At 40.9% G+C, this 22,153-nt stretch overlaps 1 protein-coding gene across 1 annotated transcript in view; it reads left to right on the top strand.

The window, feature by feature from the left end:
• Window positions 1-22,153, top strand: part of FMNL2 (formin like 2) — a 262,288-nt gene that overhangs the window by 214,816 nt on the left and 25,319 nt on the right. The window contains exons 12-17 of the mRNA XM_048484488.1: window positions 5,583-5,732; window positions 8,618-8,719; window positions 10,665-10,980; window positions 11,326-11,514; window positions 18,478-18,602; window positions 21,383-21,410. Of these exons, the coding sequence (XP_048340445.1) occupies window positions 5,583-5,732; window positions 8,618-8,719; window positions 10,665-10,980; window positions 11,326-11,514; window positions 18,478-18,602; window positions 21,383-21,410 (910 nt within the window). The remainder of the gene's footprint in view (window positions 1-5,582; window positions 5,733-8,617; window positions 8,720-10,664; window positions 10,981-11,325; window positions 11,515-18,477; window positions 18,603-21,382; window positions 21,411-22,153) is intronic.

The following is a 22,153-nucleotide window of genomic DNA, read 5'->3' as shown; positions in this document are numbered from 1 at the left end:
CCAGAAAGGCAGCTGGATCCATTTCAGGCTTTCTGGCAGGCAATGCTCAGTTCCTTTTCTCCCTCCTGCTGATCCTATTGAGTCAGCGTAGTGACACATTGCTCAGACTACAGCTGTGCAGACTTCTGAGGGTTTTATTCATTCTGTATCCCCGTCATTCAGTCACAGGAATCATGAGACACAATTGCCTTCTTGGCAGAACTGATTTAACCACAACTGTGAAGATGGAATGAACTCATGATTATGCGGGTATAACTGAGAGAAACTGCGGTTACCAGAAAGAAGAAGAAACTTGAATATCTCACTTTGGCTTCCTTGTGTCATTTCTTTTTTCTAATTATTATATATATATAGCCATATATATATAGCCATATATATATATATATATATATTAAAAAAAAAACACGAAATGGAAAAAAAGAAACATAGGGCCCCTTCCGCACACGCAAAATAATGCGTTTTCAAACCACTTTCACAACCGTTTGCAAGTGGATTTTGCCATTCCGCACAGCTTCAAAGAGCACTGAAAGCAGTTTGAAAGTGCATTATTCTGCATGTGCGGAATGAGTCATAGTTACAGTTAGTTTTAAAGATTGAAAGACAAAGCCATGTCATACATATTATATTATATAACAAAGAACAGTTATCAATAATAACCATATTTAACATGAATTCTAATAATCAAAATATATAAAACATTTATAAGTTTCTTAGATTTTTTCACAAAATAAAGATTATATTGAAACATTCTCATTTTTTGTAACAGGATTAATCATTTACCTGTTTCTTTTCTAACCCCTTTTCAATGGAACATATATCATCAAGGTTAATGAAAATGTATACCCATAATTTCAACAATATTCTTTACTTTTCACTGTTTGTATTTTTTTGAAATAATGTAGGTAATACACTTTCCCATCTGTCTTGAAATTCTTTGGTCTCTTATTCACAAATTTGTCAGTTTTACCATTTTGCATCTTCTATTAGTTTATTTTCCAGTTCTCGTGACTTGGACATTCTTCTGCCTTCCATTTTTGGGCAAGTACTACTCTGGCTGTTGTTATCAAATATTGAACAAGTTTTTCTGAAAATTTTGGTATATTTTTAGGAATGTGCCTAATAATATAGTTTTAACATCCATTGCAAATTTAATTTTTAAAATTTTATGAATTTCTGAATGAATTTATTTCTAATTTCTTAAATTTGTCTGAACATTCACCATAAATGAAGAAGAAGAAAGAAGAGTTTGGATTTATATCCCCCCTTTCTCTCCTGCAGGAGACTCAAAGGGGCTTACAATCTCCTTGCCCTTCCCCCCTCACAACAAACATCCTGTGAGGTAGGTGGGGCTGAGAGAGCTCCCAGGAGCTGTGACTAGCTCAAGGTCACCCAGCTGGCATGTGTGGGAGTGTACAGGCTAATCTGAATTCCCCAGATAAGCCTCCACAGCTCAGGCGGCAGAGCTGGGAATCAAATCCGGTTCCTCCAGATTAGATACATGAGCTCTTAAGCTCCTACACCACTGCTGCTCCTTTTTAAAATTATATATATATATATATATATATATATATATATATATATATATATATATATATATATATATATATATATACACACACACACACACACACACACACACACACACACACACACACACACACACACACACACACACACACAAAATGGAAAAAAGAAACATAATTACAGTTAGTTTTAAAGATTAAAAGACAAAGCCATGTGATACATATTATATTATATTTTCTAATGGACACTTGTGTAAAAAGGGGTTAGAAAAGAAACAGGTAAAATGAACCATCCTCTTCTTTACATTTCCAACATTTCCCTTTATAATTCTTATCCATCTTCTTGATATCCTTTGGAGTGATATAGAACTTTTAAAACTAATTTTCTCTTCATGTTTAGTTGGCTGTAAATTTTATACCTTTTGTACATTGTTGGAAGTATATTTCTTACTTGAAATTTTGCAGTCCATTGGATCGTACATGTTTTCCCTTGTTCTGTTTCTGTATCAAGTTGAAGTAATAATTTATAAATTCATCCTAACAAATTATCTTTTTGCTGTGTAATCTCCATTTCAAATTCTGTCAGTTCCCTTATTGTTCCTCTCGCTGTTTTAATTTCTTTTTTCGTCTTGAAACCACCTGAAAATATAATAGCTGTTGTGTTTTCTTCCCTTCATCATTGATATTTTGCTAGGGTTAATATCTTCTTGAACATCCATCATATTTCCATATGTTATAAACTTAGTATTTTTCACCATGTTCTGTACTGGTTTTTTTCACCATTGATTTTTCTGTTCATAAACCATTATGTAATCCTTCTTCTAAATCTGCCATTTCTTATTTCATTATTCTCTGTCCTGGATTTCTCATCTGATCTGTAATCCAAACAAGACCAGTTGATTGATAATACAATTTAATATTAATGTATTGTTGAAGGCTTTCACGGCTGGATTCAACTGGTTCTGGTGGGTTTTCCGGGCTGTGTGGCTGTGGTCTGATGGATCTTGTTCCTAAAGTTTCGCCTGCATCTGTGGCTGCCATCTTCAGAGGTGTATCACTGAGGGAAGTCTGTTACACACTGAAGATGCCAGCCACAGATGCAGGCGAAACATTAGGAACAAGATCCACCAGACCACGGCCACACAACCCGGAAAACTCATCAGAACCAATTTAATATTAGTTACTTCTTGTCCTCCTCCCTTCTTCTCATCTTGTAAAACTTTGAATCTGATACTTGGCGGGGGTTTTGCCATTCCATCTAAACTTGAGCCGTATTCTTTTTATAATTATCTTTAAATATTATTTTATTTTCTCTTCCAAGTTTACTCCCAAATATTTAAAACATTTTAGCCCATTAAATGCTATAAACAATGAATAATGTCAACATTTTAGTCAATTCACATAAATCAATAATTAACTATCAACTGAATTTCTTAGTCTTTAATATTTATGAAGTAGAGAAAACAAAAATTGAATAAAAAAGGATAAGGCAGTAAACAAAAAAGAAATGTGAAGACAAACCTTGTGTCATTTCCATCTCTCTCTCTCTCTCTCTCTCTCTCTCTCTCGCTCTCTATTTGTCTGTCTCTCTGTTCATGATGTGAATATGCATAAGTATAACTGACAAGGAGTTAAGAGGATACACATCTATAAACTTGTGTCACAATCTTTTTATAGTTCTGTTAGGAAAATTACCAAGTGGAGGGCAGCAGAGGGACGTTGTCAGCCTCTATAAGAGCAATCCTGGGCAGGTTTACTCAGAATCCTACTTATGTTGGACTTACTCACAGGAAAGCATGCTTAGAATTGCACTGCTTGAGTCCCCATTGGGAAGGAAAGTCGGGTAAAGCTAAATAAATAATAAAGTTTTCGAAAACTATCTGAAAACTAAGAGGGTTCGTATATCCAGGTGAAGTGCATATTACCCTGTTGCTGAATGAAGGAACTGATTACCCAGTCAACTGCAAGTTTATTGAATAGTAGAAGAACTGGGTAAAAATATTCAATTTCATGGCATTCCTTAGCCTTTGAGCTTGGGATGAAGAGTTGGGAGAAGACTTTAAAAAGAAACATATTTTGCTGAGAAGTCATAACTGATGAGTTTTTTTCTTCCCCTTTTAACTACAGTTAAGCTTTTGTGCCCATTTTGGCATCTTGAATTGTTTTTCTTTTCCTGTTATTCCACTGATAGGGACTTCATATATGAAAACCATATTTTTGTTGCTTAAGAGCTAACTTGCTCTCATTGATTTTCTGGCTCAGTTCCACAATATAACACAGACAGAGTTCCTTTCATATCTGATAGGAATATTTATGCTGCGTCCCTGCTAATGTTACATTCCTGCTTGGGAACTATTGTTTATCTATAACAGGGGTGTCCCAGGGGCTGATGGGAATCGTAGTACACAAACATCTGGAGGGCCAGGGTTGGACACCCCTGGTCTAAAAGGAAACTTAATGGCCATCTCTTTCTGAGATACCAGTTCGAGGATAACTTTTTTCCCTAGTGAGTTCAGTTGAATCAAAGAAACATATTTCTGGAATGACTCCAGTGGGCTTAGAAGACTATAACTTTGCTTAGGATGTCACTGTGAGTCTCTTTCTAGTTAAAAGGAACGGCTTTCAACATTTCCTGAGAATTGGGAGGAGAGCAAGGATGTAGGTGCGGTTTTTCCCCCCAGGTTCAACCCCCCCATTACATGCCCAAAGGTCTACCCCCCCACTTGTATTTTTTTTGTATTTTTAGTGGTTTTTTCAATTTTTGGACTGTAGGGGGCGCAGCTTTTAGTCTAGCAGTACCGACATTTCAGGGATTTGTTGGGAGACTCTCCTGATGATACCACCCAAGTTTGGTAAAGTTTGGTTCAGGAGAGTCCAAAGTTATGGACTCCCAAAGGGGGTGCCCCATCCCCCATTGTTTCCAATGGGAGCTAATAGAAGATGGGGGCTACTTGAGGGTCCATAACTTTGGAGCCCCTGAACCAAACTTCATCAAACCTGGGTGGTATCATCAGGAGAGTCTCTTAAAGATACCCTGAAAGTTTGGTGCTGCTAGCTTAACAATTGCACCCCTGACAGCAGGCGCCCCCCAAATTTCCCCAGATTCTCCTTTTAAAACCACCCCATTTGGCATGGATTTAAAGGGAGAATCTGAGGTCCCCAGTTTAAAAATTGAAAGTGATGCTGTTCCAGGGTGGGGGATAATCCACCCCAAAACAGCATCACTTTCAATGTTGTTTTAACTGGGGACCCCAGATTCTCCCTTTAAGGTGAATTTCAAAGGAGAACCTGGGTTCCCTAGTTTAAACACTGTTTGGGGGAGATTCCAGCATCACAGCGTCCGCCCATGGGGGAGCGCAAAACTCAGATTTTGCACCAGGCTCCATTTTCCCTAGCTAAGCCTCTGCCCAGAAGGGGCTGCCGGCTGCCAGCCGGTGGGTGGGTGGAGGGCAGGGCAGGGGAGTCTGCCATCCCTGGCCTCGGAGAGCTGCTTTTATAAGCACTGAGGTCGGGGGTGTGGCATGGGGATGCGTGGCCACACCTCCAGGGGCGAGTGGGGGCATGGCCCCGCCCCCTGAACCCATGCCATAAAAAATCTATACCTACGTCACTGGAGGATGGGATTTCCAAATGCACAGAATCATAATGAAAAAGTCAGCCTTGGATTTTACTGCCTCTGCCTGTGCCTCCACTAGTGCAGTCTCATAGAGAATAGTCTTGTTTTCAGCCCTAGAGGCATGTGGGATGGGTGAGATAAAAGAGAAATAACTTTTTCAGATTGTCCTGCCAGTCATTCCTATTATTCATATCTTTCAAATTCTTAGTTTCAGGAGTGCAGCAGTCTGCAAGGTAATGTGGAATGTAGCTTCCCTAACCTTTTTTAAAAAAAGCTCTTCGGGGTTTTTAGAGGAAAAGCCCTCAATTTAAAATGTATCAGTAATAACTGTAAAATTTCAGTAACATGGATTATTGGCGTTATCCTAATTGTAGGTCCATTAATTTTGTATCAAATTCATTTGGTGACTTCTGTTTTTGTTGTTTTTGCTTTTGGACTTTCAGAAGCTGAAACACACAGAGAGTGATAAGCTGCAGGTGCAGATTCAAGCTTATTTGGACAATGTGTTTGACGTGGGAGCTCTGCTGGAAGATGCAGAGACAAAGAATGCTGCCTTGGAAAGAGTGGAAGAACTGGAAGAAAATATATCTCATGTTAGTATAAACACTGATGTTTTGTTTTTTAAAGCAAGATGGTTAGGTAAGCTGATGTATTATCCTTGCAAATGAGTGGGCTGCACAAGGATTATTGCATCAGTTCATTCAACTGTTAAATTTCAAATATATTTCAAATGGCCTACACCAATATACCAGTAACACTCTTGCTCTCATGTTGTTGTTTTCCTCTTGATGGGAAAAATCAGAGACGTAGAGGGAAATTAATTTTGCTTGTATCAAATCATACTTGAACGGGATTTTTAGTCCAATTTACAATTGTATGCCGAGTTTCCAGCATGGTGTGAGAGCCAGCATGATAGTGATTAACAGCAGTAGATTCTAATCCGGAGAGCTGGGTTTGATTCCCTTCTCCTTCATGTGAAGCCTGCTGGGTGAGCTTGGGCTAGTCACAGTTCTCTCAGAACTCTCTCAGCCCCACTTACCTCACAAGGGGAGAGAAAGGGAAAGAGTGTTTAAGCTGCTTCGAGACTCCTTACAGGAGAGAAAAGCGGGGTATTAATCCAAACACTTCCTCATTATCTTGGGAGTATTACATCACATCACCTTAATGACTGCAGATCATCACTGAATGGCCTATTACTAGGGATGAAATTCCGGCATGTTCACAACAAAGTATCTGCAGAACCTCAGTTCTCCCCGCACTCATTTTTGATACTTGGAAAGACTATTCCTGGGGTCCCAGGACCCATGGGGACTGCACTGAGGAAGGAAAAAGGGAAAGAATTTTCTGCTTCAACTAGGTCTGATCCCAGCCACACTCCTTTAATTTTTATTATTTACTAAACAGGTGATGAACTTTGCTCTAGGGGTTTGCTGAGAGTTGCCATCTTGTTACATATTTATTTATGACATAGAATTGACTTTGGGCAGCTTCATTTTGACTCGTGAATGGTGCATGTCATATATGGAACTGTCATCATCATCATCAACCTTTATTGGCATTGACAGATAATAAATCATAATAAATAAATAATAAAACAGGATAAAAAGCAAAAAAGCTATGCAAATAAAGGGAATAGTTAAATGTTCAGATAAGAGCAGGGGTGCTGGGCTAGCACCAAGAGTTTTGCCATGTCTTCAAACTTTTGGGGATTTTGATCATACATGGAATTGTCTATTCATGAATTTCTGTCGTCCTTGTCGTCTCCAATCACTGTCCTTTGTGCTCCAGTGCCATGAGTGAACTCAAACTGTTTTTTGATTATTTGTTGAGTTATGTAGCTGTGGAATATTTTATTTCAATTGAATACAATTCCAGATGGAATCACTTGGGACAATAGCTTCAGTGTGAACATTGCAATAGGCTGGAAAAAATTAATTTGCATATAAATTGCAGTCCTTGGACTTATAAATCAGACACATGTGACCAGTTGGAATTCCATGTCATAAAAGTACACATAGAAATCTCAGTTGATCCCAAAATGGACAGCATGTGTTTGCAAAGTAGATCAGGACTGAGGAAGCATGACCTTTGCCAGAGGTCCCAAACCTTTTGGAGTCAGCAGTTACCATTGGAATTCTGACACAAAGTTGTGGATGCAACCACAAAATGGCCGCTGGAAGAGGGAGAACCATCACAAAATATCAAGTTAGATTACACATAATAGTAATGAGTAATAGTTTAACATTTCAGTAGGCATAATGGTATGCAGAATAGCTTAACATTTCAGGTTAAACTCTGCTTAACAGGATACCTTTTAAAATGTTTGTGTAAAAATTATTTGAAAATATTTTCTTACATCCCCATCTTAGCTTCAGTCACACAGTGATAATCTCTGTGCTATGGTGACAGCTGCCACTGAAGCAATTTTTTTTAATCTTTGTATCCAGTTAGCTCTCCAGTGGCCAATTAGAAGCCCTGCTGGATAAAAGTCCCTCCTGGCCCACTGACTTTATAAAAGTATGTGGGCAGCAGGAAAGATGTTGGCAGATGCCATGGGCCCCATGCCGGGGACCCTAAATTTGACCTTAACCTATCAGTCTATTGCATCCTAATATTATACACATTAGTAATGGTTCCTAAAGTTTTCACAGGTGTCCTGTTTTCAGACATGTTAGTTCGAATGTGCCAAAAGATCCTAAGTATACATGCATATCATATCACAGTGGCAAACAGTAATAAGCGTGCATAACAGTACACTCCTAATCATGGTTACACTCTGAAATCAGTGGGCTTACAAGAGAGTAACTGCTTAGGATTCCACATTATTATTATTATTATTATTATTATTATTATTATTATTATTATTATTATTATATTAAATTTCTATTCCGCCCTTCCCCGAAGGGCTCAGGGCGGTGTCCATCATTCATATAAACAATTAAAATCCATTTTACCACCAATCCCAGTTAAAACTATATACAAATTATATACAAAGTTAAAACCATATACAAAGTATGCTTCTCTTTGCCTGTTAACTGCACCATTGTATTAGTAATGAAAGAGGTTCAATCATTTTTACAAAATCTGCCACAGTCTCCATTGAGAATCTAACCCTAACAGAGCCATTTAAACTTCATAGCCTTAGACCAAAAATGTTGCTCTCAGAGATCTTATCTATAGGGAAGATCAACATCGCAAATAGCCTGGTAGGGCTAGAATTAGGAGCTCTGCCATACAGGCACTCATTCCTTATTAACTGTGTAACTAGGACCACCCTTTAACTAAGAACCATACCCATTAAGCAAGTGTGTATCTTCTGCTTTCTCCCTGTCCTGAAAACCTATCAGTTTGTGAGACAACAGAATGTCTAAAATAGAATTTCTCATGTGTTTCAGTTTCTGGGATGATCTTTTAGAATTGTTGAAGTATCTCTTACTAATTAATCTTTTTTAACCTGTTAACCGCAATTAACACATAGATATCTGAAAAACTTCAAGACACAGAAAATGAAGCTATGGCAAAGATTGTGGAACTGGAAAAACAGCTCATGCAGAGAAACAAAGAACTGGATGTTGTTCGAGTAAGTTTTTGCTTTCAGCTCTCTATAGATTGCTCACAAGTATCTCAGACTTTAAAAAGTGAAGTTTGCTACACTCACCTTTTGTGCCGAGTCCATTACGAGTGGATTTACTTACTGCAAGAATAAAATAACCATTTCCAAAGTGTACTAATTGGAAAGATAATATTCTGAAACTCTTTGTTTCTTTCTGGAAACAGTTTTAAAAAGTCCCAACAGGTATAAAAAGTGTCTGTGCCACTATATAATTTAATAATTTTAAGCTAGGATTCAGAGGGCCATACACAGCGCTTCTGTTTATGTCCTCCAGTTTTAGTACACTGCCTTGTCTTTTATATTACCCAGGGAGCAGGGGGGTATATATTTGTATGTTCATTCATTCATGAAACCCATAACATGGGCATTATCAGGAGTCTTCATAGCAAAGGTGGGATCCAGCAGGTTCTCACAGGTTCCCGAGAGTAGGTTACTAATTATTTGTGTGTGCCGAGAGGGGGTTACTAATGGGTGATTTTGCCACGTGATTTTTGCCTTAGTTACACCCCTCCTCTCAGCAGTAGCACGCAGAACTTGAAGCAGTCTAGCAGGAGGTGCACCGGCGTGCGTGGCAGCCTGCGCCTGCGTGCATTCGTTTCCCGCCCAAGGACCGGTGCAGTGGCTGCATCCTTGCCACAGCCCCGCCAGGAATGCCCTGCCCCCGGAATGACCGGCCACGCCCCATCGTGCCCCGCCCAGCCCCATTGGCGCTACGCCACTGTTTGAATCCCACCCCCATGGGAACCTGTTATAAAATTTTTGGATCCCACCACTGCTTCATAGGTACAAGTATCTTACTTTCCAAGAAAAAGAGATACTTGTCTTAAAAAATACTTTAGTAAATTATGTTAACAAATTATCCCTGACCAATCACTTTCAAATGAAATGCCTTAAAAGACTGACTTTAGCATATTCAGTGGAGAATAAACATAACTTTGGCAGACTCAAATAACACATTTTAGCAAATTAATTTGGCAAGTCCCAGTTAAACAGTTCCTAGAATACTTGATAATTAAGATGTTGAAGTATGTCTCACTCACAGTGAGTTTATGAGAGAGTGGGGAGAGCTGTGTGTGTGTGTCTCTGAAGGACACAGACAAGGTGAGAGAGCAGAAAGGGAATGAAAGATAGTAGAAGGAGAGGCTTAGGGGAACTGAGAAGGGGAGTTACACAGAAGACATTGGAAAACAGGGAGGCTTGCCAGGAACCAAGTCTTTGGGAGAGTCAAAGGGAAGTTATAGGGCAGGACTCAAGTGCTGGACCACTAGAGCACCGCGAAGGAGGAGGAGATAGCACAGGTAGGAAGAGATGTAAGGGGGTGGAGTCAGAAAAGAAGAAATATCGATAATTGCCAGTCCAGAAAAGTTATTTCCATGGTGGAGGAGGCAGGCTTGGATGAAAAACCTGAGCCCTTTCTATGATGGAAGGCTGGGACACTTATTGCCAGATTTCTGCCCCTATGGGAAGTGACTTCACAGGATGTTCTGGACACCTCATTTGCAGAGGAGGTAGATCTATCATGATGATAAACTCAGGAAGGAGACCAAATTGTCCTCTCTGATGGGTCAGGTGTTATGTTGGAAAGGTATTAACTATTTTCTGATGTCTCAGAAACACTGACCATCTTGTCATTCTGGATATAAGGATCTCAGACTATGGGATTAAATGTTCTGCATGGGACACCTTTGTGATGGCATTTTGTCTAGATTTTATTTTCCTGTGAGATATCTCCCTTGTCTAGTTTTCTTATATTCTGGGTTTGTGAAGGGTGTGTGTATGTGTGTGAGACCCTGTGCTATTTCTCCCTTTATCCTATAGCATCACCTGGCCCTGGACTTCTGGCAGAGTGTGTGTTTGTCTTATGCTTACACTTAGAATACAAATCAATTTTTTCTTTTGGGTTATTTTTTAGGAAATTTACAAAGATGCAAATACACAGGTCCACACACTGAGGAAAATGGTCAAAGAAAAAGAGGAGGCCATTCAACGGCAGTCGACACTGGAGAAGAAGATCCATGAACTGGAAAAGCAAGGATCCATTAAAATTCAGAAGAAAGGAGATGGTGATATCTCCATTCTTCCTGTTGGGGTGGCTTCAGGGTCATTACCTTCAGGGTCTGAAGCTAGTGCTGGCACATGTATAGGGTCAGTTTCTGGCCCCCTGTCTTCAGTTCCATTGCCACCTCCTCCACCACCTTTACCACTGTCAACAGCAGAATCAGAAGCAGGTGAGAAATACTGGAAGGTATCTGGAAGAGCTTTGGAAAACTGTTAATCTTTTGCAAAGTATTTGTGCCATCCTATACAGAGGTACATCCTTCTTAGTCCATTGATGTCAATGGAATTAGAAGGGTGTATCTCTGCATAGAATTCCACTGGTAAAATAACGACACTTAATCGGACTTATTCTGGGAGGCTTAATTCTTCCCATGAAAGCAGTAATCCACAGAAATTGACATGCACTTAAGAGTCAGATGGGAAAAATAGATGGGAAGTTCCTCTGAAAGAAGCCAGTCTTTGCTTCTGTACGTTTACCATGCTTTTAAATAATATCTTGCTTTTTCATTCAGTAGTGCAAAATGGTCCTGTGACAGTACCTGAGCCTCCACCACCGCCTCCACCTCCTCCACCACCACCTCCTCTCCCTGGTCCAGCTGCAGAACCAGCACCGGCTCCCCCAGTGCCGCCCCCGCCTCCACCATCAGCACCTCCTCTTCCAGGAACAGGCTCCCCTACAGTCGTTTTCAACTCAGGATTAGCAGGTAAGAACAAGCAACGTTGCCAGTGCTGACTTTTCAGACTTCCAGTCATGAACTGCAACAGTCAGCTATCAGATTGTTGTTCTGAGTTTTCAGTCCAATGCAGAATTTGTCTGGGGCTCACTACAGGCACATGACATCATGACATCCATTAGATTTTGGACAGTCAATTGGGAAATTAAGCTCCCTGTACACTCCCCTGATGCTTTTCCTAATGGGGACACCAACAGAGGATGAAATTTTAACTGAGAAAATATCCATTAGAGCAGGGGTAGGGAACCTGTGGCTCTCTAGATGTTCAGGAACTACAATTCCCATCAGCCTCGGTCAGCATGGCCAATTGGCCATGCTGGTAGGGGCTGATGGGAATTGTAGTTCCTGAACATCTGAGTCAGAGGTTCCCCTACGTGCATTAGAAGGGGTAAGGAGCCTTCCTGAACCCGTGTAGGCCTTTCATTTCCAAGGTTCAGTTCTGGGGACACATTTTGTTAATTAAAAAAATACTTGTACTTGACTGAGCCTTACCTGTATCTTGGACCTCAGAATTGTCTATCATGCCTCAAGGGGAGAGGCTTGTGTCACTGGAAATAGGTCTTCTGCTTACCAAATAAGTCTAGAGGGGACTTCAAGGAGTCCCCACTCCCTTTGTTGCCTATAATATTACAAAGTTTCAAAATTTCACTTCCAAGCAACATCTTTCTAATGACTGTGGAAGGACCAATTTGCCCAACATTCCAGGCATGCCTCCAAAATTAATTTGTCTGAACACAATTGAAGTTTCACTGCCTTTTTGTTCAGAAATAATAGTTACACAGAAAAGAAGCTCGGCAGGCTATTTTAGGTATTTTAGTAGGAAAGTCTCATTGGCCCACGGCGCCCTCAGTTCAAAAATTAATTGGAAGTTTATTATACTGATGATCTAGGGAGGAGGGAAATAGAGGCATCTGGTGGTTTCCTCAGAAGTTAGGGGATTGTTCCTCAGCCTTTGAGAAACACTGTCAAACCCAGCAAAATGGAAGCTTGCTCTTACTAGCACAATACTTCCTCTCTAGATTGGACAGAGGCCTGACTTCTGTGTGTCTCATGAGAAGTTCAGAAGCAAGAAATACTAAAAATGGTAAAAGATGGGAGGAAGGGGAGGCGGAAGGCAAAAGAAAGCAATGATGGGAAAAAACCAAATGAGAGGCAATAGATAGAAAGAAGGTGAGGTGCAGGGGTAGGAGGGTTGGAAAGAAGGAAGGGAGGAGCTGCAGGCAATTGCCCATGGAAGGCAAAGAGCAAAAGCAAGCAGGGAGAGAGGAAGGAAGGAAGTGAGATTTGCTCACCTGTGAGTCCTCACAGGTTCCTCCCAGATGTTCTTTCCTAATCTGTATAGGACAGGGGTAGGGAACCTGCGGCTCTCCAGATGTTCAGGAACTACAATTCCCATCAGCCTCGGTCAGCATGGCCAATTGGCCATGCTGGTAGGGGCTGATGGGAATTGTAGTTCCTGAACATCTGGAGAGCCGCAGGTTCTCTACCCCTGGTATAGGATTTCCTCCTTTCTGAGAGCCTACTTGAGAGAAGCAGAATTCATAATGAAATCTGGTAGTGGAATTTAATATTTTTAACCAACTGGCCACCCAATCCCTGTATTCTAATTCTTTAAAAAACCCTAGCATTTTGGTTTTCAAGGTTTTATGCTGTTACTATTTATTTGGTACCTCATTCAGGCTGCAGACCTCAACAGTCTTATCCATTGTACATAGTAGGCTTCTGAGCAAACTTGCCTAAGCTTGTGCTGTTGGTTACCCAGGTCAGGAAAGTACTTCATTACACCTTCCTCTTCCTGAATTTGATCAATGTTCATCAGTCCTTCAGTGGTACATGTGAGATTGGCAGAGAACAACTTCCGTCTCAGCCTCTGAAATGGTGGTGCTTTGTGTGACCTTGTTTGGCCTGTTCCTGTTTTTCCAGTCCTTGGCTTGATATTGTCATTATTCACATTCCTCCCTCAAAATCTGATGTTCAGTCGGCTTGCTAAGCCTCTGTTTATTGTCTTGATACAATTCATACATTTTCCTTTGAGTTCTCTGTGCTTTGGAGGAATATGAATCATGATTCATGCATTTATTCCTTCTGTACAGAGCCCATTAATAGGAAAATGGCTCACCACATTTCTTAAGAGTTGCTGTCTAAATTTCAGGCATGGTTTGGAAACTTTCACATATCTGGACTTAGGCCTGGAACTAAATGTCATTTCCATGCTCTTTTTGTATGTGTTGAGAAAGATGTTGCTAGAAACTGAAAAGACTTTGTCTGAATCAGACCTCAAAGCAGTTGCACTTCAGTGATCGAGCAAGTTCGGTCTGGGGTCCACCAGTCCACTTGTTGAAGTTGCCAGAAGTCCTTCTGGCAATCAGAGCCTCCGGCAGTTCATAGATCCCCTATCCAGAGTCCCCATTTTTACAGCACTTTGAGGAACTTAAGAAGAAGCAAGGGTGTCTTCAAAACTGTGAAAGACTTTCTCTCTCTTACCATGTCTACATTATTCTGCAAGTGAGAGTATTCCACCTCTCTCCCAAGGTCTCTGCATGTGCCAGAGGACTGGGAAAATATGTGGGTTGGGGGTACACACAAATAATGCTAGTGGATAAATGGCAAGATAGATTTGTGTAGGAAAATGGTTTGTCCCACTTCTTTATATTGAATACGTAGTTACTATGAACATGCCACTTGAAGTGGGTTTAATATGGTTACTAATGAAAAATCGTAACACATGAAGCAGCCCTCAGTTGCTCTTGTTTGTGCTTTTTTAGGAGTCAGTAGAAGAAGTAACAACTTTTTTTTACTCTTGTTAATAAATGATTCCATGATCTGTGCTGTCATAACCACCGCTAACCCTTCCTTCCTTTTCTTTAACATTCCGCTCGCCATTTGCCTTTGTAAGATGGGCCAATCAAGCGTTTTCTTCTTGTAGGTGGTTCTTTCTCCCTTGCTAAGTGGTGTATTTCTTTTAAGTGCTTTTCTCCAGTGTCACCTCCTCTCCATCCCATCACGTATCCATTTGTGTGTCACTTTAAAATCTGGCTTGCTGTGTTTTTGCAGTCTCTAAAAGCATGGGCCGCTTGAGAGTTTACTGAAAACATGGTTAGGATAAACTTTCTCAGGCATTTCTCCTTCACCCCTGTGACATTATTATGCATGCACATTTGAGTTCTCATATATAGTTTCTGTGAGACACCCCACTGACACATCACTACTCCATGTGCAATTCTCACTATATATTCACCAAGGTTTTAAAAACCTAAAATGGGCATTATTGATCGGTCAGGTGTCAGTTTACACACAGGTATCAATTTACACACAAGCCTAATATAATAATCCTTATAGCCCAACCCATATCCTGGGGCTGCTGGGGAGGGCACTGCTGCCGTCATCATACTGCCTCCAGAGGGCTTCCAGGCAGTGTGGGAAGCAGTGAAAAGTGGAAAAATCCCAGCCACCTGAAAGCCCTTCATAGGGTTTAATGGAGTTGGGTGATGTAAGTCTGTCGACCTTCCTAGCGGTGTTCCTCGGGCCAAACCCTGTGGAAGATGACTAGTGTTGACTCTGCCTCGGAGAATGCCCACGGAACACCTTCCAGCTGTGCCAGCCTCCGCATTAGGCCAGTGCAGCTGTGGAAGCGGCGACTAAACCGGATTAGGTGCCACATGGAGTTCATGCGTTGCCTGCCTCTGCCTCCTATTTGTCCTCCTGGCACAGCATAAGTGCACAAGGTCATACCGCCTCCTGTAATGGCCATTCCACCCTTCCTCCCCGCTTCCACCCCAGTAATCTGAATTGGGCTGCCCGCTTCCTTTATAGTGCTTAAAGTTTTTCATGTGTACATGATTGCAGTAATTCTTGCAGAAACTCAGTAGGAGATCAATATTATCTCCCCTTCCTCCAACCCAATTATAAATAGATGCCTGAACATAAGGAAGTGGCTCATCTAAGGTCACTCCTTAAACTCACAACTGAGCAGGGAATTCATGCAGATATTTCTGCTTCTTCTGTTTTCCTTGTCATAGGTGTATTAAGCACTTCCTTAGTCTTTGAAGCACTAGCAGTACACATCATGAGACATGAGACATACCTTCAATATTCTATAACTTCTCCATTGGTTATTCCAGCCACATTACAGGTTGCAGTAATTTTCCCTTATATCATAAAACTTCAAAGGCTGTGTTACTATTCAGTTATCTTCAAATGAAAATATTCTTTGTATTTCTGTCCCTTAGTGCTTGGTAGTGTAACAGGACATCCCAAGCAGTATCTGTAACCAGATCCAAACTTTGATTCTGAAACATCTTCAGACTTTTGACATTATCAGCAGGATTACTGTTAAATCAGAGTTCAGTCGATTCAGCTACCCGTTGTTCAACTGAATAAAGATTATGTGAAGGGCTTGGAAAGTGATCCATCTCCACTTTAGTGATTGAATTTGGGAAAATTTATAAAAAATATGCCCATGGGCTGATATTTTCACAAAAGATTGAGTTAATGGTAGGGCTGGAGGTGAAGAGAGAACGATGGAAAGGTAGCAGGTTGTTGGGATGAACCCACCATAAATCTTCACACGTGTGAACTGTGGAACCATTTTGGAATAGAATTCTTGATTCTATGTGGCAAGATGCAGGTGGTCTCCTAATCCTTTAGATGATGGCCCTCAACTTCACCACACAAATTGTCAGTATCTGATGACATTCATACCCCTATTTATTGACAAAAATGCATTTCTTTCAAAATTGGAAGATTGTATGAAGCCTACAAGAGACAGCAAAGGTTTACTTGATAGTTTTGAACAAACACTATCAAATTTGAGGTTTCCGGCTCATTAAAATGCATATTTTTGACAACAAATTTTAGTTTATGGTAGCACTTTACACAGTTCTAGGTTTGAGGAACAGTATCTTAAAGTTCTCAATGATCATAGACACTGGACATTTAAATCTCTGTAAGTTTGTCTAGTTTCAAATCAGAGTAAGATCTTAAAATGAAGGATGATGTGGTCTGGGTTGGTTAATTACTCTAATTATTGAAATCCAGGATGGTTTTTTGAAATTGTCTTAGTAGATATTTTAGGTTTTTAATCTGCCCTAGTATGACATTTAATGCATCTTATGAAAATTAAAGCTTATAATGAATGAATTGTTGATTACTTCCATATTTCCAGTGATGGACATTCTATCATCTCCTTGGCTGAAAATTACATAGCTTAATCGCTCTTGTGTTCAGTAGTAATTAACCTACATTTTCCCTATTATTCTTTTTTATATTGGTTAATGAGCAGAGCAGCCATTCGGAACTACTTTAGAAGACTCAGTAGACTAGAGAATGTCAACATAAACAATAATCTAAGAAGCAATTATGCTGAGGCTAGAGAATTTCCCTTTACTTTGTAACACAGAAATGTTTCTGTGTCCCCAGCCATCCTTCTGATAGCTGGTAATAGGCCTTCTTTTCCAAACATTTGTTAGTAGAAGATTTAAGCGGAGTGATACCGTTCTAAATCTGTTGAAATTAATGGTCTTAGAAGGGTGTTATCCTGTTTAGGTCTGCCCTGTTAATCTCAAGCATGCAGTTGTAATAACTGAGCGTTACATCATGAAAATGTGACGTATTAAGATGCAAGCAATGTATGGGCTGGATCCAAAGTCTGCCTTCTGTGAATAGAGGTGCTGTTCTGCTTGCCCAACCCTAGGGTTATCTTAGTCAGTTCCTTCTTAGCAGATCACCACCATATTATACTCCATGATGAAATGGAAAAAATTCAACATGCAGAACTCTGGATCCAATCCTATGAAAATGACCATATTAAAGGCAGAGATCCCATACTTGGCACCCACTTCAGAAGATTATCATGGTATTATCTTACCCTTCAAAAGGGTATTATCTTACCCTTCAAAATCTGGAAAGTGCCACACATGCAGCTTGTCCCAACACTGTACACAGGACCACCGGGATTCGGGCAACTCTAGATTTATAACTATAATTTCATAAATGTAGTCAATCCACCACTGACTTTGATGGACTTAGAAGGGTGTAATTCTGTTAGGATTGCACTGGAACTGACATCTTTTCTGCATGCTTTGTAATAACCCTCATGTATATTTCTATATCTTCATGTAGTTCTTTTATGTGAGACATGACCTTAGTCATCGTTTCTGTGATTTTGGGATAAATGTATGGATGCTAATCTCTGTTAATTAATATAATTAGTAATTCATAGTCTGTTAATTTCAGAATCGTTAGAAGACCATGATGGGAAATTGCTGGCTAAAAATTACATAGGGATCAATTGAGAATCCAGCTTCTGAAGGAAACTAGTCACAAACCATTTTATAGATTCCTGGCATGGGATTTCTAAAATTCATTTGATTGTCATCTGCAAACTAAATGGGGGAGTGGATATGGATTACACACATCAGAAAAAAAAGACTTCTTTCTTTGTTTCACTGTCAGGACCTTTATAAACTGTTTCTTTATGTGAACATTAGGCAAAAACAACTGAATTAAAGATAAATGCATGTCTCTGTCTCTTCCCCTCCCTTCTTCTGATCTAGCTCAGTGTTTTTTGAAGTGCGTGTTTAGCTATTGCCAAACCGCCAGTGTTGCAGAACCATCTCCCTGAATTGGAGTTGTCAACCTCCAGGTGGGGCCTGGAGATCTCCCAGAATTACAACCAATCTCCAGATTTCAGTGATCAGTTCCCCTGGAGAAAATGGCTGCTTCGGAGGATAGATTCTGTGGCATTCAGTACCAAATATACCTTCCTCCCCAACCCCTGCCCTCTCTGGGCACTCACAATTCTGAAAATCTCCTAGGTAGCTCTTGAAGTCTAGAGTTGGCAACCCTCTATGCAGTACTTCACTTGGTTACACTTAGCTACATTTATCATGGCTGTTTCAGAATTTGTAATGGCACTTTCTGTTTTATTTGAAGCTGTGAAAATCAAGAAGCCGATTAAGACAAAATTCCGCATGCCGGTGTTTAACTGGGTGGCTCTAAAGCCCAATCAAATTAATGGAACAGTCTTCAATGAAATTGACGATGAAAGGATATTAGAGGTAAGAGTCACATACATCCTGTTTACATTTGTGGGTTCTTCTCTTATCATAATGGTATGTGGTTAAGAAAAGAAGTGTTTATTATCTAACTGCTAGAGTAAAACATGAGGCTTGTGGTGCCTTGAAACTAATGGAATTATACAACATAAGCTTTTGTGGACTGTTGGGGATCTCCAGTCCGCAAATATTTATGCCATAATCTTAGAATCATAGAGTTGTAAGAGACCCCAAGGGCCATCAAGTCCAACCCCCTGCCATGCAGAAACACACAATCAAACTTTTCCCGACATATGTTCATCCAGCCTCTATTTAAAACCTCCAAAGGAGGGAGACTCCACCACTACCTCTGAGGCAGTGAATTCCACTGTCGAACAGCTGCCCTGACAGTCAGGGAAGTTCTTCCTAATGTTTAGGTGGAATCTCTTTTCCTTCACCTGTGAATCCATTACTCAGCCTCCAGTCTCTGAGACAGCATAAAACAAGCTTGCTCCCTCTTCAACATGGCATTTCTTCAAATATTTAAACATAGTTATCATGTCCCCCTTTAACCTTCGCTTCTCCAGACTGAACATCCCCAGCTCCCTAAGTCTCACTTCATAGGGCATGGACTCCAGGTCTTTCACCATTTTGGTTGCCCTCCTCTGGACACGTTCCAGCTTGTCAATATCCTTCTTTAAGTGCTGCAAATTGCTTTTTTGTTTTATTTTTGAGCTTTGTCATACGGATTGAGAGAGCATTGCATGAGTTTGAAACACTTCTTAGACTTCTGGACTGACCTGTTTGGAGAGCCTGACTTGATCTGGATTTAAACATGGTGCTGTCAGAGGCGAAAGGCCCTTCCTTCCCTGTGGGACTTTACGCTCATACAGTATTGTTTAAACAGGGTGGCTTCCTGTGTAAACTGTAAAGCATGGTAAAAGTGCTTTGCCCTGAGGAGGAACTGAACTGCAGGGGACTTTACTTGTGTAATTAAGAAGGGCATTAGTTTTATTTTTGAAGGAACTGGATCTTTCAACAAGCTTTACTTCACCAATTGCGTTAAGGTAGGAGATGTTCTGAGAGGGCAGAAACATTTTCAGTGTGTCATAGTATAATCCAGTTTCATTGACTTTCAAGTATTACACTTGCCTTATATGCTTTATACTGGCCTTTATTGTATTGTTTTTGAAACTCTGCCAACTCTGTCACGGGTATGTGCTTGTGCCTTGAGTCTCAACGAGAAAGTCAGACAATAAATGTAGTAAGAACATATGGTGAGTTAATGGTTTGCTCTGTTTCTTGCACTCCTTAAAGAGGGATCATGTTTCAGATATGTTTAGTCCAAATTCAGTTGTTTTGAGCACAATTTCAGACTCATGCTATCAAGGCTCTGTTATACAAACTGTACTATATTTGGAGTTGTGTATAGGGCTTGGAAGTCTCCCTGGATTACAACTGACCTTCAGGCAACAGATATCAGTTATCCTTGATAAATCTGCTGCTTTGAGGGTGGACTCTATGGCATTCTGTACCAAGGAAGCCCTCCCTCCTCAAACTTCCTCCTCCCCTAGGGCTCCACCCTTCATTAATACAACCTAGGCTTCCAGAAGCCTCCCTCTCCCAGTCCTGAGGCAGCCTTTCTGTGAAGCTTCTACTCCAAGCTCATCCTTCAATGGAAGAGCCTCTTAAGCTGTAGATGGCTCCTTGGACTGAAGATGAAAGGGAAGGGCATCTATTTTAATAAATAAATAAACTTTGCACAGTGATTGGCAGCAAGACTGGTGAGATGCCATTACCTTGCATTGGTGCGAGAAAAAAGTAGCCCTAATTTCTCAAAATGCATGGTGGAATCAAGATGTTCAGGAACTACAATTCCCATCAGCCTCGGTCAGCATGGCCAATTGGCCATGCTGGTAGGGGCTGATGGGAATTGTAGTTCCTGAACATCTGGAGAGCCGCAGGTTCCCTACCCCTGTCCTATACAGATTAGGAAAGAACATCTGGGAGGAACCTGTGAGGACTCACAGGTGAGCAAATCTCACTTCCTTCCTTCCTCTCTCCCTGCTTGCTTTTGCTCTTTGCCTTCCATGGGCAATGTCTGCAGCCTCTCCCCTTTCCTTCTTTCCAACCCTCCTACCCCTGCACCTCACCTTCTTCTATCTATTGCCTCTCATTTGGTTTTTCCCATCATTGCTTTCTCTTTTTGCCTTTTCCGCTCCTCCCCTTCCTCCCATCTTTTACCATTTTTAGTATTTCTTGCTTCTCGCAAACTTCTCATGAGACACACAGAAGTCAGGCCTCTGTCCAATCTAGAGGAAGTATTGTGCTAGTAAGAGCAAGCTTCCATTTTAAGGGTTTGACAGTGTTTCTCAAAGGCTGAGGAACAATCCCCGAACTTCTGAGGAAACCACCAGATGCTCTATTTCCCTCCTCCCTAGATCATCAGTATAATAAACTTCAATTAATTTTGAACTGAGGGTGCCGTGGGCCAATGAGACTTTCCGCCTAAAATACCTAAAATAGCTCAAGCCGAGCTTCTTTCTGTTGTAACTATTATTTCTGAACAAAAAGGCAGTGAAACTTCAATTGTGTTCAGACAAATTAATTTTGGAGGCATGCCTGGAATGTTGGCAAATTGGTCCTTCCACAGTCATTAGAAAGATGTTGCTTGGAAGTGAAATTTTGAAACTTTGTAATATAGGCAACAAAAGGGAGGGGGGACTCCTTGAAGTCCCTCTAGACTTATTTGGGTAAGCAAAGACCTATTTCCAGTGACACAAGCCTCCCCTCTTTTGAGGCAGATAGACAATTCTGAGGTCCAAGATACAGGTAAGGCTCAGTCAAGTACAAGTATTTTTTTTAATTAACAAAATGTAGCCCCAGAAACTGAACCTTGGAATGAAAGGCCTACACGGTTCAGGAAGGCTCCTTACCCCTTCCTCTAATGCAGGGGTAGGGAACCTGCGGCTCTCCAGATGTTCAGGAACTACAATTCCCATCAGCCCCTACCAGCATGGCCAATTGGCCATGCTGACCGAGGCTGATGGGAATTGTAGTTCCTGAACATCTGGAGAGCCGCAGGTTCCCTACCCCTGACCTAGCTCATAGCTAGGGGGTAAAGAATAGCCGGGGAAAGCAATGGCAAACTACCCCACAAAAACAGCTTGCCTATGAAATCACTGCTTGCACTGGTACCCCAGGGTCGAACATGACTGAAGGGGAAACTTTACTTTATAGATGCATGACCTGCCCTGGATGGCCCAGGCTAGTCTGATTTCATCATCTCACAAGCTACGTCGGGTCAGTCCTGCTTAGTACTTAGGAACGCTAGAGTTGTTGAGGAAAAGAAGGTAGACAAACCAGCTAAGTTAGTTTCTTGCCTTGAAAACCCTACAGGGTTGCTGTGAGTTGGCTGCAGCTTAAGGGCACTTATACACACATATAGATATGTAGGCTTAAGCCGTGTATCGCTATATCAGGGGTCTGCAACCTGCGGCTCTCCAGATGTTGGGGCTGATGGAATTTGTAGTCAATGAACATCTGGAGAGCCACAGGTTGCAGACCCCTGCGCA

The sequence above is a fragment of the Sphaerodactylus townsendi genome, linkage group LG02 (assembly GCF_021028975.2).
Source record: "Sphaerodactylus townsendi isolate TG3544 linkage group LG02, MPM_Stown_v2.3, whole genome shotgun sequence".
NCBI classification, from domain to species: domain Eukaryota; kingdom Metazoa; phylum Chordata; class Lepidosauria; order Squamata; family Sphaerodactylidae; genus Sphaerodactylus; species Sphaerodactylus townsendi.
The sequence above is the reverse complement of the archived record's forward strand: the minus strand, read 5'-3'. Positions and strand labels throughout refer to the sequence as shown.